This window comes from Danio rerio, chromosome 4 (assembly GCF_052040795.2).
Source record: "Danio rerio strain M-AB ecotype USA chromosome 4, GRCz13ab, whole genome shotgun sequence".
Lineage (NCBI taxonomy): Eukaryota > Metazoa > Chordata > Actinopteri > Cypriniformes > Danionidae > Danio > Danio rerio.
Window position 1 is genome coordinate 7,271,236 of NC_141024.2, and position 20,720 is coordinate 7,291,955.

At 35.6% G+C, this 20,720-nt stretch overlaps 1 protein-coding gene across 8 annotated transcripts in view; it reads left to right on the plus strand.

The window, feature by feature from the left end:
* Positions 1 to 231: 231 nt before the first annotated feature.
* Positions 232 to 20,720, plus strand: part of dock4b (dedicator of cytokinesis 4b) — a 158,497-nt gene continuing 138,008 nt past the window's right edge. For all 8 annotated transcript variants that reach the window (XM_087247539.2, XM_087247543.2, XM_087247540.2 and 5 more), the window contains exon 1: positions 232 to 384. In XM_087247539.2, the coding sequence (XP_087103665.2) occupies positions 342 to 384 (43 nt within the window). In that variant the 5' untranslated portion in view covers positions 232 to 341. The remainder of the gene's footprint in view (positions 385 to 20,720) is intronic.

Sequence of the window (20,720 nt, forward strand, 5' to 3'; positions counted from 1 at the left end):
ATACAGTACAGTACATCATAACACTATACAGTACAGTATAACACAAGACAAGACAACACAACACAGCACAACACAATAAACATAAAATCTCAGCCCCTTGTTTAGCTATTCCGCGCACGACATATAACTACATTTCCCATCGTACTCCGCTAAATCATCGTGGCCGCGCATTGGTTTTTTCTGAGTGCGCGCCTCCGAGGCTTCATCTCGTGCAGAGCAGTTCGCTCGAGCGGTCTGAACAATGACTGCGCGAGAGGATGATGTGAATCCAGAGAAATGCCTGATTTAACAGCAAAACTGCACATTGCGCTCTCTACTACGCTTTTCCCTAAACAAACACCATGAGTATGTGGTCTCCTACAGAACTCGAGAAATACGGAGTCGGTAAGTTTTGCTGTTTATTTCTTTGCGCGACTGTTACTGTTGAATCAGTGTAACGTTAACGATACGACATAACCGCTATTTCCCTCACTGCGTTTGTTTGTTTTTGTTTATTTGTTTGCTTGTTTTCTATCCCAATGCAAAACATCCGCGTTTGCTTACATGTTTGTGAAGGAAACAAGTGTTTTCAGCACTTTGCTCGAGTAGTAATTGAGTGTCTGTTGTTTGTACACAGAAATGAGCACATTCGCGGCATGTTGACGCGCTTTCTTCACTGGATTTAACCTGCTCGTGTTTTACTACACTTCAGTCATGTTTTGTCAAGTGTTAAAGGACTTAAGCTGTGCGAATAGCTGCTGTGGTCGCTTCAAAATAAAGGAAAAGCGGAGGACGTGTGGTTTGTGTTGTCAGTCAGATTAGAGTACATGAGAATGAATTATGCGTTATGGATTGTATCATGACATTTGCGATCGGAGTTTTGATCTGAGCCATTGCTCTGCTGAGATTGCTTGCATGCATTTGAGTTGGGAGAAATGCGTGTCTGTGTGCTGAATTTGGAGAGATTGTTAAAGCGAGGACTTTAAGCATCGTCAAAGCAGGATTTGTGACAAATATATGAGCTGCTGGAATTGGTGCATATTTGTGTCATCAACTTGTTTGGGATTGACTTATAAATGTGTGTTATTTTGATTATTATTTGCTTCCCATTTTAGATAATATATTACATTTGTCTGACATGTAGAAAATAAATTATCATTTGATTTTTCCGTTTTGATTTATTATTAGTAGTAGTTATTTTCCTATGCAAATGTCAACCTGTCATAAATGTCATAATATTAAGTTTTCACCAAAACCCTTTCTATTTTTACATATTTATTTATTTATTTTATTTATAATGTGAATGCTTGTTTACACTACTGTAAAAATACTCAAAAATGTCAATGTTTCAAAACAATTATATTTGATTTACAAAAGTCTCACAAGTGGCAATTTCACATCTGTCACATCCGTAACCGAGAGATGTCACATCCATAACAAAGCTTTTCCCTAATACATGCAAAAATGTCAAATAAAATAAAATCAGTCAAGTTTTTTTATAACAGTGAGCAACTCCTATCCTTTAAATTAGCATTATTTTGGGGGTTTTGCAGTTCTATTTACAGAATTTCTATGTTTTATACTCTCTCATACATTTTTGGTCACATCCGTAACGCATGTTTACTTCCCTCATTTAAAATATAAAATATGTTTACAGATTTTTTCTGATCTTATAACTCTGTGGTTAGTTGTTTCTGAAAATATAAGCAGATGTTTAACTATACTGTTAGCATATACTTTTATACGTTTCGAGTTTTTCTGCAAGTGTCACATCCATAAGACTGGAATTGCTCTAATAATTTAAATTATTTTATAATAAATAATCTAAATGGAAAAAAAAAAAACAAATATTTTTATGATTTTGTTGACTTGTTTTAGGATATATCTGAAAGTATTTTAAATTGGTATTAACTACAACTGAGCAAATACTTAATAACAAAAAAAAGTTTGCAGAAAGTAAAAACTACATTAATTGTCTCTGTAAACCTTCAAAGACCAATCAAATTCTAAGGTTGTTAGTCAGTTTTTGTTTGACCTATCTGATTAATTCAACTTGCGTTTATAATAATTGTTTAACTACAAAAAGCAGAACAGAAAATTCCACCAATCAGAGAGCTGCAGCAGTATCGTTAGCTCCGCCCACTCCCATGAACAATGGTGTAATCTGTAAGTCTGTAAAAAAATGTGTCATCGATTTATTTCTGGAGCATGAGATTGACTGATAGATGAGTGTTTTTTTTGTGATTATTTGCTTCACATTTGAAATCTTATTTATTGGTCTGACATGCAGCAAATGAATTATCTGTTGCTTTTTTTTCAATTTTGAGGTAGTAATAATAATGCTAATAATAGTCAACAAGTCAAATTAAGCCATAAATATTTTAATAACATAAATAATCGATTTTTAAAAGCTGTTTTAATTTGTATGTGATAATTCTTTTTTTTTTTTTTTAAGGGACCGGCACTTAAGTTTGCAGAAAGTAAAAACTACATTAACTGTCTCTGTAAACCTTTAAAGACAAATCAAATTTTGTGTTTATAATAATTGTTTAGCGGCGGAGTTCTTGCAGAAACATTATAAGATGCTGATTAGAAAATTCCACCAATCAGAGAGCTGCAGCGAGCAAAGTGCAACAGTAATTTTAGCTCCGCCCACTCTCATGAAGCACCAAAAATGATGTAATCAAGTCTGTCTTCCTATATGTTGACAATCCTTTTATTTAACCCCAAATTAATGCAAAAATATCTCCGGAACTAATGCAGTCAAGGATGTAAACAAATGTTAAAATGTTATTAAAATTAAAACTTTGAGGACGAAAAAAATTTGAATAGGCTGAAGAATGGTATAATGTTTTTAACCATTCTGGAGTGCTAATAATAATATTATTATTAATAATAATAATGCGACGCAGTGGTGCAGTAGTGCTGTTGCCTCACAACAAGAAGGTTGCTAGTTCGAGCCTCATCTGGGTCAGTTGGCGTTTCAATGTGGAGTTTGCATGTTCTCCCTGCGTTTGCGTGGGTTTCCTCCGGGTCCTCCGGTTTCCCCCACAATCCAAAGACAACAGATAAATTGGGTAGGCTAAATTGTATGTTGTGTATGAGTGTGAGTGAGTGTGTGTGGTTGTTTTCCAGAGATGGGTTGTGGCTGGAAGGGCATCTGCTGCGTAACACGTGCTGGATCAGTTGGCGGTTCATTCCGCTGTGGCGACCGCAGATTAATAAAGGGATTAAGCCAAAAAGAAAATGAATGAATAAATGAATAATAATGAGTGGCATGGTGGCTCAGTGGTTGTCACTGTTGCCTCACAGCAGGAAGATCACTGGTTCAAGTCCTGGCTGGGCCAGTTGTTTCTTTGTCCGATTTCCCCCACAGTCCAAAGAGATGCGATTATTGGTGAATTGGGTAAACAAAATTGTCCGTAGTGTATGAGTGTGTGTGTAAACGCGAGAGTATGAGTGTTTGTGTGAACGCGAAAGTGTATGGGTGTTTCCCAGGGTTGCGTCTGGAAGGGCATCAGCTGAGTAAAACATGCTGGAATAGTTGGCGGTACATTTCACTGTGGCTACCCATAAATAAGGGACGAAGCCAAGGGAAAATGAATGAATAACAATAATAAATATTATATAACGTTGTTGTTGTTATTACCATACCAATTCTATACATCTTAACTGGAGAACAAATAAGTTTAACTTCAACTCTAACTTAGTCTAATCTGCTGGTACATTTATTGATTGCTAAATTTTCCAATTCGCATTAGACTTTGCCTCTCTATTTCTGTGTTTAAGCCTGTTTTAAAGATCTATCTGTTGTCTCTCGCTTTTATTACTCTTTGAATATTGCTTTATTACATCTGTTTATTAAATATTTTATACCCTTCTCTTTTCTTCTCTATCTTTAGTACTCCTATGCATAGCCCTTTGGTTAACTTTAGCTCTTTTTAAATGTGCTTAATAAATAAATATTATATTGTATTGTTTACATTTACATTTTTTTTGTAATTGGAAATTAATATTTTTTATTCTACATAAAGCGTCCTATTTTTATAATTCCAGAAAAGCCCGAAAATGATTTGACATCTTAAAAAGCAGAACTAGTCATGCTCTGTTGATTAATAATGTATATTTGATTCTTTTTTGGCAGTATATCTCGGGTATATCAAGTTTAGTTACCGTCTAGGTGAACTCTTAAGGTTCCTGTTGGTTGTTTGCCAGCTTGTTGAAGGAAATCTCCAGCATGATAAATGTATTCAAAGCTCAGAGCCCAAATCTGTGGGCAAACGAAGGCTTGTTAAGAGTGAAAGCAAATGTTTTCTCTTCAGGGATCTCGTCTTGAGTTATGGTGATTTCTCCCGAGGATTTTGACGTTTTGCCACGTTTGTTACTTTAAAGTGGGACTCACATCCCAACAGGGATTTGAGGTTTTCTATCCAGTGGCTTGGTAATTTCTGCGTTTGATCTTCATCCAGGAACAAAATTCGTGTTTTTAGTGTTTAATTGGAAGCTGGCGAGTGGCTCTCGTATGTAAAGCAGTTAAGAATGACTCTCAGCTAGTGATGAAATATGAATGAACCCCTACAGTCGCTGCAAAAAGACGCCAATTAGATCTCAATTGGATTAATTACTCCTAATTAAATCAAGGCAAAGTCGTGTAGGAGTCTCAGTGGCCCCACTTCAGTGTTTTCCACCTGCTAACAGGAACTAAAGATGTGATCTTTTTGTTGCCCTAATGTTGTTTTTGACAGCCATGGCATTTGAGGAAACCGGCGCAGACGCTGAATGGGTGGAAATACCCATTTTCGTGCTTTTCTTCCTTTGCTGTCTTCATTTCGCAAGACAAATGTGATTAGCTGCCAGCCTGAAATAGACCGAGGGTGGAATATGACTAACTTTTGAAACTATTTAAGCTTCTGTGGATATTTTCTATGAATCAGGCTGCCTATTTTTACCTATTTGTAGAAATGCTAAATAAAGAGCCACAGCGCCCCCTCATTTGAGGTTAAAAAAAGCCCAGTTGTTAAAATTCATAGGTTTACTTGACATAAATCTGTAGATTCAATTGAGATGCATGTATAAAATGCTAACTTAAGTGAACTCTTGAGGAGAAATCTTAAAAATATGGAGAATGAAACATTTTACCAAATGGTACTAAAGTGCCTTAAGGGTTGTTTAAGCTAGTAAGAATACTTAAGCTGCAATTATTCTTTCAGTTAGAAACATTTGGCTTCTTATGCGTTTAATATAATGTAACGTGTTTACTATAGTATAATCTTAAACTTACTCCCTGAGCTATTTACATACAAGTTGATATTTGGCCGCATTATGTTGGTGTTTTGTAACTTTTAGTTTTTACGATTGGGGTCGTTAGCCCAACGCTCAACCACCCCAACTTGGAGGACCAGGGCATACACATATATACCATAGACAATTTAGCTTACCCAATTAGCGCATGTCTTTGGACTGTGGGGGAAACCGGAGCACCCGAAGGAAACCCACGCCAACACAGGGAGAACATGCAATATAATCTTGTGTAAATTTAATAAATATTTGTCAACAACTGAAATAAATTAAACTGTTGTCCTAAAACTAATAAACAACACAAACTGGTCTTTTGACTTTTTTGTGATCCACTTCAAATGTTGACTACTGTATAACTATTTTATATAAAATGTTTTATATCAGTTTTATTATATATATATTCTTTGATTCAGTTCATTTGACAGTAATTAAATTGCATTTGTTTGTGATGTTTTTAATTTTACATGTTCAGATCTCATAATCGTAGTACAGAGATGTCCAAAGCAGAACCAGCGGGCCAAAGTTGGTCTATTGTATCTTGAATTGGCCCACCATCTCATCTGAGTGGAGAGTTAGACTGCTGGAGAGAGTTGGGTCAAATGCTTTAACACAGAGATCGTCATTTTCTAATTTGACGTACATTTCTTTGTGTTTTATTGCTGAGCTACAGAAAAAACTAAACACAAATGAACTGTTACAATTAAATTTTGTAAACGAGTCTGATTTATTTTTTAAATATAAATACTGTCACTCGACAGATAGAAGACTTTGCAGAAGACATCAGTGAGCAAATCAAGGCAACAACTTGAGGATTTCTGTTATAAATTATATTGTATAATAACTATTTATTTTGATTGTCCGTTTGAGTATTAGTAGACTGTCTGCTTAATATCGATTGATGCTGCTCCTTCAACAGACTTTTAACTGGCTATAAAAAAACTTTGCAAGTACATGTCAACTTACACTAACCCTAACCCCAACCCCAACCTAACAGTCTACTTATAAACCAATGAGAATTGGTCGGCATGTAGATGCAATAATACCATCAAAATAGTGTGACCGATTGTTTTGTTTTTACTGTAGTAAGTATAAACTGTATATAAATAAATACTGTATTATTAAATGTAAACAATGTTTAAAGATCATTTTTAAACATTATTAAATGAATTAGGAAATTAGCCATATAAATTATATTTACCTTTGGCTCAACTGAGTTTTTGGGCCTTCACAAGAAAAAGTTTGGGCTTTCCTGCCATAGTCGGACAAAATACTGAACAGCAAAAACAACTTTTTATAAATTAGAACAATATTGCTGTATTTAATAGAAATCTCTTCATATATTTATGTTTTTGATGTGGAGAATTTAATTAATGCTAGATTTAATTAATAATAATCTTTCCATTTTAAATAGCACTTGATATTGGCTGAGAAATGACCCAGACTTTTTTATTATTAAAAGAGATTCCCCCAGTAAAAAGCAATTGGAACAGAGCCACTGAGGGATGCTGTCTAAAGTGTCCTTGAATGCTCAGTGAGCCCAGAAGAGCTGCGACCGGGGATGTTCTGCTGTGTTCTCATGAATGTGTGTGTGCTGATTTCTATAGTATTCAGTCCTCTTGGGACAGTGGAGCAGGCGAAGGGGGTTAAAGCAGTGTGCAAGCGGGCCGTCCCATGTAAGTGGCCACCCTGTGCGATGCCCTGTGGGATTAACAGGTTGTTGTTGAGGTGCACTGGTCCATTCCTTTATTATTGACATGAAACTGTAATGACCAGAGCCATGGGATCTGAAGGGGTGTGGCTTTTCAACACCTAAGCACATTTAATTGGTCCTTCAGTGACAAGCCACACCCCCCAAAGGAGCTGATGCAGTGATTTCAGAGGAGACTGTATCTATTTCTGTTATGACTCAGAAAAGTGGAGGTTCTGGAATAATACACACACACACACACACATACACATACTAGTAGTGCACACATAACACTGTTGTCAATATCCATGGTGCTGCTGAGTGGAAAACATATTTGTAATTCAGTTGGTGTTTATGCAGTGTGTGTTGTATTTTTCATGTGTTTTCTTCTGTTATATTTGGGCCTTGTCAACATTTTTACGTATTTTATTGTAGTTTTATGACCATTTTGGCTGTTGACGCAGCAAAAAAATTGGCAAAACTGTGTATTTTTATACTATCTAATGAGAATAATTCCTTTCAGGACATAAATATCCCCACTTAAACCCAGTGAAACAGTATTTAACAGTGCTATTTAAGCAAAAAGTCGTGCATTTGTTTACACAGGGTGTCCGCTGGCTGGGTTTTAAAAAGTATTAAAAGTTGATAAAGCAATATAAAGACATTTAATGCCCTTAAAAAGTATTAAGAAGTCTTAAATGCTAATTTGCATGGTATTAAATTTTACATCATTTTTGATTATGCAGTGTATGCTTGCATGCTAAAGTTTGCTTGAATTAAATCTGCAAATATCAGAATGCTGTGTAGTTTATGATATCAATAATCTCCTGCTGGATTTGACATCATGCTGCTTTGTTTACTGCTGAATTTAAGGCATCACCATTATTTCTGCAGTTCTATAGGTGCCGACCTGCTGAATTAGCTAGTTTTAATAGATTTTTTTCAGTATATGGATGATGTTTTAGTTTTGGATTGGTTTAATATTTAGTAAATATACTGTAAGTTTAAATCTCGCCAGTGTTTCTGGTTGAAACCTAAAGTGGTTAAGCACTTAACAAGTATAGAAAGATAGTTGTATAGTCTTAAGTTTTTAAAATATATTGAATTTCACTCTCTGATTCTTGTATGTTCTCTGTAACATGTTTTTTTTGTTGTTGTTGTTGTTGGCAAATTGTTAATATTTTTAAATGATTAAGTATTTTTTGCATTGATATAACATTTCTTAATATGCAAATACTGAGAGATGTTTAGGTGTGTAAAAATGCAGTGAAAATAATCAGATCATTGCCTTGATGCAAGACTATTTAGAAGTCAAAGTAAATCTGCTTGGCCTTTATTATATGATTCTTTTTTTGAAATGCAATATATTATATGCAATATACAAATATAAAATTAAATTTTGCTATAGTTTAAATGGTTAAAAAGGTGTAAAATTATTTATTTCTTGTTAGTTGTCATCATGGCTGATGCTAATAAAGCAATCTGAATCTTAGTGTCCATAAATATTTAATTATGATTCTACTCATGTAATTTTTACAGATTTCTTCTGTCCTCTGTGAAATTTTATGTCCATTTTTTATTCACAAGGTTTAAAAAGCAGTGCAGTTGTAGCATTGTCTTCAAAGTACAATCAGTAAATCACTTCAACGCATCTTACATGGATTTAAAAAAGTATTTGTTTAATTTTATCCTTAATATGATGTAGTGGGTGTCACAGTGGCGCAGTGGGTAGCATGATCACCTCACAGCAAAAAGGTTGCTGGTTCAAGCCCCAGTTGGGTCAGTTGGCATTTCTGTGTGGAGTTTGCATGCTCTACCCGTGTTCGTGTGGTTTCTGGTTTCCCCAATAGTGTCTGGATGCAGCCTTTATGATGCAAGCTGAGATTGCATCACTCAGCGATGCAATGTCAGACACAATGCACTCAATGGAGTGAGTGACGTCACTGTGACGGGTGGGGTTAGGTGAGCACATTAAAAAGCATTGGATGCAGCTCAGATTGCACTGCACTAGGTCTGCATCCAGACCCCACTCCAGTCCAAATACGTGATATAGGTGAATTGAATAAGCTAAATTGGCCATAGTGTGTGTGTGTGTGTATAGATTTTTCCCAGTGTTGAGTTGCAGCTATAAGTTGGTGGTTCATTCTGCAGTGGCGACCCCTGATTAATAAAGGGACTAAGCCGAAATGAAAATGAATGAATGAATGAATGAATATCATGTGCTGCAAACACAGTTTTGTGGCTTCACCTTTGTTCTTTATAGATTTCCAAACTTTATGAATGTTTAAATCTGGTTGTTGTTGTTGTTGTAATGCAATCAGTGTCTGGTAATTAAAATGATTTCCAAAGTGTTTCCTGCATTTTATCTGGAGCATCAGCAGACATATCTGACCTTCACTTGAACCAGTGTTGGCTGGCTTAGCTGTATTCTAATGCCATTGTTTAAGGAATGAGTTGCAAATGGAGCTTTAAGGAAGTTCTGACAAATCAAATATTGAAGCGTTAATGTTTAATGGTAAAGGTTTGAGGCAAGATCCCATTTTGGATTCGACGATAATGAAAAAGAGGATGTGAATGATCTAAAGGATTGTGTTCATTAATCATTGGCTGACTAAACAGCAGAATTGAAGAGTGCAATTGTATAATGGCCGACATGTTTTTTGGCTTTATAATAGTTAGATTTCATCTTAGACAACATATTGAACTGAAATACAGTTATATCACATCAACATGAATAATTTTTTCGTTTTAAAGAAATTAATTTTGATTACAGTATGCATTTTTATCAGTCTTTATTCATTATTATATTTATCATTATTTTTTTTCTTAATTAATGAATATATAGATGTATATTAGGCATTATAGTATCTGTATTTTCTGTATTTTTTATTATTTGAAATTATATTTTAATATTTTTTTTGTTTTCTTTAAAATATGGATGTTTTATTGGCAGATATAGCTGTAAGATTCATATATTTTATATTTATTTATTTATTTTTACAGTTATTTTATTTAAGTAATGTTTTTTTTAATGTTTACTAGCCATAACAACACTGATTTCTATAACAGAGAGGCTAATGACAAGTAAACAAATCGTATTTTCACACCTTATTGTAACGCCAGTTTAAACATTCACACATGCAACAATCACACAGCAACACTTCCCTACAAACACCAGACCCTTTCAGAAAACCAAAAATCCCCAGCCTTTGAAACCCAAGCCTGTCTCTTTGCTCAAATCCGGTTATTGATCCTAAACCAGTCACACTTCCCCCCAGACCTCATAATCTCTCTGACCTCTGACCTCCCGCTCTGGGTGCAAGCAAACAGGGAGATTATTAATACGCAATCGTCGCCGGAACGTGGATGTAATTATGTGTGCTGCTGAATGTCTTATTAATTCAGGGAGGAGGCCTCTGTGTGAATAGGGATCGTGTAAAGAGAAAGGCGTTCGTTATCTGTTTTCTTGGCAGGAAGGAGAGACGCTGGTGTCTGGCTCTGATGGATCTAATAGACCCAAAACTGAAAATAGTGGCATTTACTATACTCGCACATGTGATTTGAATCTCAAATGGCTTTTTTGTTATGTGGAACAGGGAAACTAGAGTTTGTGTTGCCAGATGTTTCAGTTCCACGTGGAAATATCAGTCGGATCTTATAGTTTAGCCAAAAATGAAAATAATGCCATTTACATGCATATGATTTGAATCACAAATGGCTTTTTGTTATGTGGAACAGAAAAAAAAATGTTGCCAGATGTTTCAGTTTCATGTGGAAATATCAGACGGTTCTAGTAGAACCAAAAATAATGCTTTTTACTTTGCACGGGTTTTCTAACCCGTATGGCTTTATTGTTGTGGAACAGAAACAAGGTTTTGTTGCCAGATGTTCCAATTTCATGTTGAAATATTAGACAGATTGGTGTAGGCAAACATTTAAATAATTAGATGTGAGACTTGGCTTAATCTTCAAAACAAACGTTTAACGAAGCCCTGATTGAAGATTTGTAATAATGATAAAACAAATCCTTTTAACTCAGGAGGTTTTTCTCCACATGAGATAGTCAATGAATGGATGAATCAATCAATTAACATTTTCAAAATAAAGTCGTCACGGTGGCGCAGTGAGTAGCACGATCGCCTCACAGCAAGAAGGTCACTGGTTCAAGCCTCTACTGGGTTAGTTGGCGTTTCTGTGTGGAGTTTGCATGTTCTTCCTGTTGTGTGGGTTTCCTCCAGGTGCTCCAGTTTCCCCAACAGTCCAAAGACATAACAATAAATGTTTGTATTCACTTAATACTGACTAAAGATTGGTTTAAGAACAGATACATTCAGAAATAATTGTTTATATGGCTGTTTCTCTACACTGTAAACAATAATATTACAAAGAGCCATCACAACCAAAGCCTTTATGTTACTTTGACATTTTTTAATAAGCTCATTGGGTTTCAGCTAATGTTTGTAAGTTATACCAAGTTACACTTCATATTTTTAGTTAGTGTGACTGATTTTAGTTGAGATGACTAGAAAATATCATTTGATTCAACTAAAAAAATGAAGGCAGTAAGATTTATTTTACAGTGAATATTATGATGTATTATTACATGCCTAATAAACAATAATAATGATAATAACAATACAAAAATAATCGCCATAGCGGTCACAAACAATCTCAAATTTCAGTTTTCATCATCGAAACATTTTCCTAGATTATCACCTACATACACGCCCATGACAAAAACACAACATGCACACACATCATTTGGACAACACCGAAATTACAGCATAATAACACCCCAGCATCTCTACAGGCCGTGTTTACAGCACACCGTCTCATAATAAGTTAAACGGCAGTGTCAGAGCGGGCCCAGATCACAAAAGCATCTGAACGGAGGACGAGTAAACAGTAGGATACAGGAACCTCCAGGCGTCAGACGCAGGGAAAGCGGATTAATGAGGAACAACTCGGCGGGTTGTGAAGAACACGGAAGAGCTGGCAAAAACTCCACTCCCCGCATCTAAACATATGTTTGGCTTGTTAGGATGCCGCCTCTGTGGGTTTAAAGGCAACTCTGGCTTTACAGCTGGATCCATCATCTGTGCAGATAACAGAAGACATGGCGCAGAATGTTGTGCATGCAGATTTAAAGTGAAAATTATTTGCTTTCCTGTGAATTAAAAAAAAAAAAAAAACATTTCCCAAATGATGTTTAACAGAGCAAGGAAATTTTCACAGTATTACTGGTAATATTGTTTCTTCTGGAGAAAGTGCTTTATTTTAGCTAGAATAAAAGCAGTCATAATATCATTAGCCCCCTTAAGCAATATTTTATTGAATTATCTACAGAACAATGCATCATTATACAATGACAAATGCCTAATTAGCCTAACCTGCCTAATTAACCTAGTTAAGCCTTTAAATGTCACTTTAAGCTGAATACTAGTATCTTGAAAAATACCTAGTAAAATTGTAATGACGGGGTGGTAGTGACCGATACAACTGAGGTAAGATCCAATATGCAGGTTTATTCAGCGTCCGGCAAGCAGTGGTCATACAGGTGCAAACGGGTATATACAGGCAAAGAATCGTAGTCATATAAACAGGCAATAGGTCGAAAGGCAGGCAGCTAAACAGGAGAACACGGATGAACAAGGCTAAGGTCTAAAAACAGGAAAACAAGACAGGGAAAACGCTTCGTAATGCTACTGGTACATCTAACAAGACTCGGCCCACTGGATGGGTTCATGAGTGGCTTATGTATGGTGTGCTATCAGACTATGACAAGGTTCAGCTGGTGTGTGCAATCAAGCTAGATGAATGAGCAGGCGTGCGTGTCTGGGAGAAGTGCATGTATGAATATGTAGTGCTGGGAAATGCGGAAGTGTAGTCCTGAGAGTTTGTGTGAGAACCAGCGATCTCTTGATAGCGATCGCTGGTTATATGACAAAAATATTATGTCCTGTCATAGGGCTGGGCGCTATTGCAAAAAAAAAAAAAAATTAAAATTATCACAATGTGTTTCATATCATTCGATATTGATAATTATTTAATTTTTTTTAACAATTCATTTAGCAATATCAAGATTTTTTTTAATTTAAACACTTTATTTTAATTTATCAACTTTACTATAGCTTCTTAATACATGAGTCTATTCCTTATCCTTTTTTCTCCTCATTGCTGCCATACGGCTCCCTTTTTCGCATGTGTTGTTGTTCTGACCTGAAGTGGCAAGTGCGAGCGTGTGGTTTCCTTCACCCTTTTCGTTGGCATCACCCATAACTAGCTGACCATTAACCGTTTTCTCAGAGGATGACAAATGGACAAACCATTGCTGCGGCTCTGCTGTCATGCAATCATGCGTTTCCTCTGGGTGCTCCGGTTTCCCTCACAGTCCAAAAACATTCGGTATAGATGAATTGGGTAGGCTAAATTATCAGTAGTGTATGGGTGTATGGATGTTTCCAGTGTTGAGCTGCAGCAGGAAGGGCATCCTCTGCGTAAAACATATGCTGGATAGGTTGGCAGTTCATTCCACTGGTGCGACCGCAGATTAATAAAGGGACTACTCTGAAAATAAATTTAATGAATGAATGAGTTATTAAAATTATAATAAAATACGTTGAGAAAATCTTCTTGCCAATAAACAAATTTAGGAAAAAGGGCTAATAATTCAGGAGGGTTAATAATTCTATCTTCAACTGTGTATGCTTTTAATTAGCTAAAAATAACTAGAGTAAAATTGCACTCAACTATCATAGTCTCTCGTTGTAGTTCGGTTGGAACAGATTGGACAAGTTTTTTATTTATTTTTTTTTAGATCTTTCGTTCCAGACACTTGCACACATGTACATGTCTGGACAGATTTTCTCCGCTCTGTCCATGGGGAAAATGAACTGAAAGTGGACCTGAGAGGCCATTAGCTGTTATCTAAGCTGTCAGGGCTGCGATACTACGCTCGTATCCTCGCCTGACTGCTGCTGTCAAGGCAACCGCACCAAATTCACTCATTTAAACACATTTCACCAAAGCGTTACGCTTTCTCGTGGACTTGATGAGGTGCTGTATATCCAGATCACTTCTTTAACCCCTAGTTAGGGCAGGGAGAGCTTCTCTGGGATGAACGCGAAACCGTTTTTTCACCTGTGTTTAATCCACTTCTTACAAGTAGGCAGCAGGGCTAATTAACACCCCGCTGATTGTTAATACTTGTTTTCACTGTGTGAACCCCCTTTGACCTCATTGATTTGAGGCTTAACCACTAGTGCAGTTGCGTTTGTTTTATGACTTTTTCTTCAGGATTAAATGTGCTTTTGTTTTTAATGCTTTAGGTGAGATTAAATATCTCAGTTCATATATCTTGAAATGTCTGGTCTTTAGGTGGTGGTGTTTTCAAATATTTATGGAGACATTATTAGTACCCGTACTCTCAATAAATTATGTTTGCTGCTTGTTATAACTGCTTATTTAATTTGAGTTGAACCAACACACTTTTTAAGTCTTTGCGGAGGACAACTTGATTGTTTTAATCCACTTGAATTTATAAAAACATTTGAGTTAGCTTAATCAATTTGTGTTGGGACAACATGAAAGAATCATGTGGAACCCAGGATTTTTTACAGTGTAGGTAGATTGTTTTGCAGCTAAGTTTGGCATTTGATACAAGCAATTAAATCACACCTATCCACATATACACATACAAAAGTACATTATAAAATATTACCATTTATTCAGAGCGTCACATTTTGTCATATTAGGAAGCATCTCAAACCTTCGACTTGAAAAGAGTAGGATAAACTCCTCACACAGAGAATGAGAGCTATTGGTACTTATGTTCTGGGCAATCCGTATAGCTGCCTTCTATACAGGGATTCAATACTCAGCTGTGATTCACCTGCTTGACCACCTAACAACCTGACTCAGTCTGTTCCTGTTTTTAAGGGACAGTCTTCCAAACCATGCCACCAGAGCGAAGAATAGAACAGACTCAATTTAAAAACCCACATTTTCTGTCAAACTTAATTTGAAATAAATATTTTAAATCGGTCTACAAGCACTATAAATAATCAAAGAGATAGTTCAGATACAGTTGTTTCTATATAAATCACCATGAATTTTAATCCGCACAGTGAGTTAAACCAAAATACACAAATTGAAAATACAATCCCAAATCAGAAAAGGTTGGGACAGTATGTACAAAGGGATTTCCAAATTTACGTTGAATTGTATTTCATTGCAGGCAGTACAACAAACATTATTTAATGTGTTCCGCATGATTTTTGTTTTGTTTATTTTAATACACATAATTTAATTATGATTCTTGCAAGACATTTCAAAAGGGTTGTAGCATTTACCACTTTGTATTGTTGCAATCACTTAAAAGAGGTCAGGGACTGAAGGCACCAAGTGATGAATGTTTCAGGTGTGATTTTATTATTATTATTATTTATTTATTTATTTATTTTTGTCCTATTCTTACTGCAAACAAGTCTGCACAAGATGGACAACATTATGGGGTCTTCATTGTCTTGTTTTGCACTTCAAAATGCACCACACAATCTCTGTTGGACACAGGTCGGGACTGCAGGCAGGCCAGTCAAATACCTGTATCCACTATTGTTGCAACTTTTTTTTTTTTTTGCTTGAAAAAACAAACAAAGAAAATCTATAGAAATCATTAGGAAAACAATAAATCTGTGTTATATTGTCTGCATTGATCTACAAGTGGAAAGTAAATTTAGAAATCACTACTTTTTTATTTACGTTTTTCATACTGTGCCAACTTTTTCTGATTTGGGGTTGTGCATAATTAAAAAACATCTGTATAAAGCAATTGTTTATTTTAGTGATGATGATTATTTTATATAGACTGCATTTGTATATTTATTTATCATTAACATCAAAATAAACGGTTTATTCCTTATATATATAAAGACAAGCATGCTGTGTTATAGTGATTTTTACCATGGTTAATGTGGTTTTAGAGATAAATTTTGGCTTAGCACTGAAAAAAGCAACATCTTTCTGATTGATTGATCAAGAGTGCTCAAACGCTGACAGCAAAGTGTGGCTTTCTCTAAACTCACATTTCCTTACGGGGTTCATTACTTTCTAAATGATTTGCTCGGTTGAAGTTCTTTTGCTCACATGCAAAGAGATCCAGTTGGATTTGAACTAATCCAATAAATCACTTTCATTCCCTTCTCATCATCTGAAGTAAGTTCGTCCGGTGAGGCGAGTTCTCCTTTCTCTTTCCTCCTCATTGATTGAATGAGGTCTGCTTAACATTCAGACGGCGGCATCCGACACAGTTTACAAGCATTCAGGGATTTCCTCTCTCTCTCTCTCTTTTTCCTTTTTAACACATTCTTTTAGCCCTTTAAACATTTTAATTTAACATTCAAGTCTATTTTATGGGTAAATACGAAGAGAAATGTGATAAAAAAAAATACATGCATGTCACAAATTTGTCACATTGCAATGTTAGATCAATGCAGTGCATAAGAATCTGAGGTTTTATTCATTTATTTTTTTGGGGGAGGGGCTGTTATAAAAAGCAGCCTGGATCAACTGGAGACCCACATATTTTTGGGCAACTCTCGCCCCCTTTTAGTCCTCCACCTGGTGTTCTTATTTGACTTCCCTCAGGGTGCAAATTAAGTCTTAAATGAAGTGTCACTCAGCGACTGTGACTGTAATGCTGCTCCTTTGTCTGGACGAGTGGCTGAATTGAGTTCGTTTGACCCACTGGGAGTCGAGCTGTACAGTGAGTAAATGATGATGGGAGCCGCTGGGATAATGGCATATCTTCTGCTGTCTCATGCTTTTAAGTACAAAAGAGATGAGAGTCAGAACTGGTTAGATTGACTATGAAAGTCTATATATGGCACTGTTTTTAGGGTAGAAGTGGATTCTTACAGTGTGCTTTTTATAACATCCTTATTGGCATTCAAAGTCAAAAAACAAGTTTAGTTTTTATTGCATACATCATGACTCTTTCTTTACAGTGACTGGAAGGCTTTGTTCAAGTTTGTAGTTATTGGTCAGATATTCGTACTCTGCTCTGATTGGTCAGATGGCCCTACTTTGCTCTGTTGTGATTCGTCAGATGGCCTAACTGTGCACCAAAAGTAGTGTGAGCGTCAGAGGTCGTTCTTGCCGTACTGGGGACAACTCTGTCTGCCTTCAGCTCCGGCGGCAAGAGCTTCATATTTGGCTACATCAATTTTGTATTTAAAGGGGCCGTTGCAGCATATCAGTTACATTCCTGCATAAAACGAGCTTTCTAGCGTGAAAATGTTGCGCACTTCTTATTAAATTCATTTAACAATGGAAGATCAAGTTGCATGTGGTGTGGCTTTGCTCCACTTAATTATCCACTGGTCACCTGACCCTCTCTGATTAGCTAAAGTGCCAAGTCTATGAATTTGAAAATATGGTTTTCTGCTGGACATAAGACTGGAATTATTGACCGCTCATTCCAGGGAGATCAGAATTGGATTGCTTTCTTTAGATCAACAATAATTAAATGCATGCAGGAATTTTTGCAACTTTGCAGAGCTTAACAAAGAGCTGCGTTTCAGGTGAACTGCACGTTTCTCATGTTGTGCTGGTTTGAGCAGCACAACGTGGGTAGAGCTTTGTGGTTTGTTGGTAGGTTAGCATAGAGTGCAACGATGCCATAAATACTTGTATGTAATTGGGACACTGCATTTCACATATGTTTGGCATATTCTGATGACTCTAAACCACACTGCATTTAGTTTTTGTCAAACAATTCTCAGCGCTGGAAATCTAGATCACCACAAGTGACAGCAAAGCAAAGATGCTTTGAAGCAAGTAGTGAACAAATGCCAAATTCCTCCATCAGAGATGAAACTTTTTATCAGCGCTTACATTTTAAACAAGTGGCAAAAGGAACGGGATGCATTAGAAAACAATACATGAAATCCAACCTGAAATTTCACACAGAATTTTAAAACATTTTAAGAATCGATTTGATCAGGTAGTTTTCACCAGATGTCATATCGGGGATACGAGAATAACACATGGTTTTTTGCCCCAAGGTGAAACCCCTACTCAGTGTTTGTGCTGCAAAACTCCTCTTACTATAAAACACATTTTACTGGACTGTCCTGCTTTTACTGATTCCAGAACACTTTTTTTATGAAATGAACTCTTTTGAGGACATTAACAAAGTGAAACCAGAAAAGATTTTAGAATTTTTATCATGTATTAACAAAAAAAAATCTTATTTAATTCATGTTTTATTTTGTTTGTTGATTTTTAAATTTTATATTTATTGTTGAAAGATTCCTGCCAGGAAAATAGCCTTGGTTGCTGACATGGCATTAAACAAAATATATACAAAAATAGTGACAGCAAAGCCTTAATCATTGTGCAGTTTTAGTCATTTTTAGCTGTATTAACAGTTTATTACATTCATTAACAATTACATAAGCATGTCACTCAGATTAATACGTTTGTGGGAGGCTAATTTAAGTATAATAATGTAACAAGCCAATTCAAGATTTAAATGAACTTAAAGCGTTATTATTAACCAAAAGCATTAATGATTATCCAAGTAAAACAATTACATGTACATTTTCCCATCTTTCTGCACAGGGATGCTTCAGACGTCAGTGATTTTGGCTGTTTTTAACCATATTTTCATACAAACAAGTTTCTAAACTTCCATATTATATGTCATGTTCCCATAAAGGGAGAGCTGTGTTTGGGATGACCCTTACCAGGCATTCCCTGTGTCAATCATACAGCATTACAGAGCAAAAAAAATACCCATCACTTCCCATCTGAACGTGAGCATTTGGTTTCAACCTCACCCTTGAACAGGAGGTTAATTTCGTATTTGAGATCATCGCTGGAGAGGAATTCTGGGACAATTCAGTCCAGCTCAGAGCACCTCAACTTTTCATGGGGCAAATCCAACCCCAGCTGTTAGTTACGCAACGCTGTTTACTCCATTGTTTTGGGTGCACTGGCAGTACAGTAGCTCACTAAAGCTTTAATTCCCATAATGCATCAGGTCAGGCAAGGGCGAAATGCTTGCACAGATGAGGCTTCGCTGTTGTATTTGAACTGGGATGGAGGAACAACAGCCTACACTCCCATGCTTTTCCCAAATTCCTCCATTATTTTTTTCTTTCAGTTTTTACATGCATCACACCTTTCCTGCGAAGCTTCACACTGTTTTCTATCAGCTTTATTTAATTTTAGACGTGTTTATAGGGTGTAAATGGCTGCCGTTGACCCATTTCAGCCCATAAACTGGGACACTTTTTTTTTTTAATGCTCCACTCGGTCAATTCAGTTCATACAGAGGCTAGGATGAATAAATTAGCCAAGCTTAGTTGCATTTGAAGCCCCTGTCAAAATTAGGCCTGTCTATTCTGCCAAAGTTTCTTTTTACCATTTAAAATAAACATGCTTCTGTTGCAAAGCACTTATATAATGAGATTAAACCACAAATAATGCTTCATTTTTAATTTTGAGTATGAGGGCTGGAATAAAGTGTGCACATTGCAAACTTTGTCATCTGTATAATGTTCATGCATATGATGTGTAAAATGCACTGTTTAGTTTCAGTTTCTTTTATTTTTGTTATTCAAAACATCACTATGAGTTGTAATGCAGAAGGAAATTACGTTTTCGGACCCAACAGGAGCATAAAAAAAACATCAAACACTAATGAAAGCCTTACATAATAAATAAGCTTTTATAATAAATATATGAAAAATACATATATATATATATATATATATATATATATATATATATATATATATATATATATATATATATATATATATATATATATATATATAAAATATAACCCAATTTAAAAGAAAATCCCAGAAGGGAATAAATTAAAACGAACTATTGAACAGTTCGTTATAATAGTTATAATATTAACAATTTGTGCTAGTTTAACTATTTATAGTATTGACGGTTAGTATGTAATGATATTTAAAATATGGTGGTATTTAAAAGTCTCATAGTGACAGGATAAAAAATATCACGAAACTGCACTGTTGTTTTTGCACCACAACACTGAACCGGACTGTTGTTTCACACTCTGAAAAGACACAGAAGAGATGATAACATACTACTGCAGACATGAGCCAAATGCCTATGTTAATAAGATTTTTTTTAAGGACTAAAGGGATATTTCATTAAAAATGAAATTTACTCACTCTTGAATTGACCCAAATCAGTTTGAGTTTGAGCTCAAAAGAAGATGTTTTTAAAAATGTTGGAAATCTGTAACCATTGACTTCCATAGGAAAAATAAAAACTATTGAAATCCATGGTTACAGGTTTCCAGCATTCTGCTAAATATCTTCAGAAAAAAAAAAAAAAAAAAACACAAGTCAAGGGTGCGTAAACGATGACACAATTTTCATTTTTGGGTGAATCCATTTATTGACACAAGCAACTTTTGTTAAAGGAGTACAAATACAGTTTAAGTCTGTGAATTGTTTTCTTTTTTCAAATTTGGACTGAACTTTAAATTGAATTGTTAAATCAGCTTTGTTTACTTCAAACATGCAGTTCAGTGGTCAAAATAAGTTCCGTTCTGACTCATTTGAAGTGATTCTTTATTGCATGCATGCTGATATACTGGAGAAAATCCGCTATATATATTTGCACTTAACGCACAAAGCACTGTTATAAAATGTGACCACACAAATGTAAAATATGGACCAATCGCTTGCTTTTTTTTAATGTATAATCATGT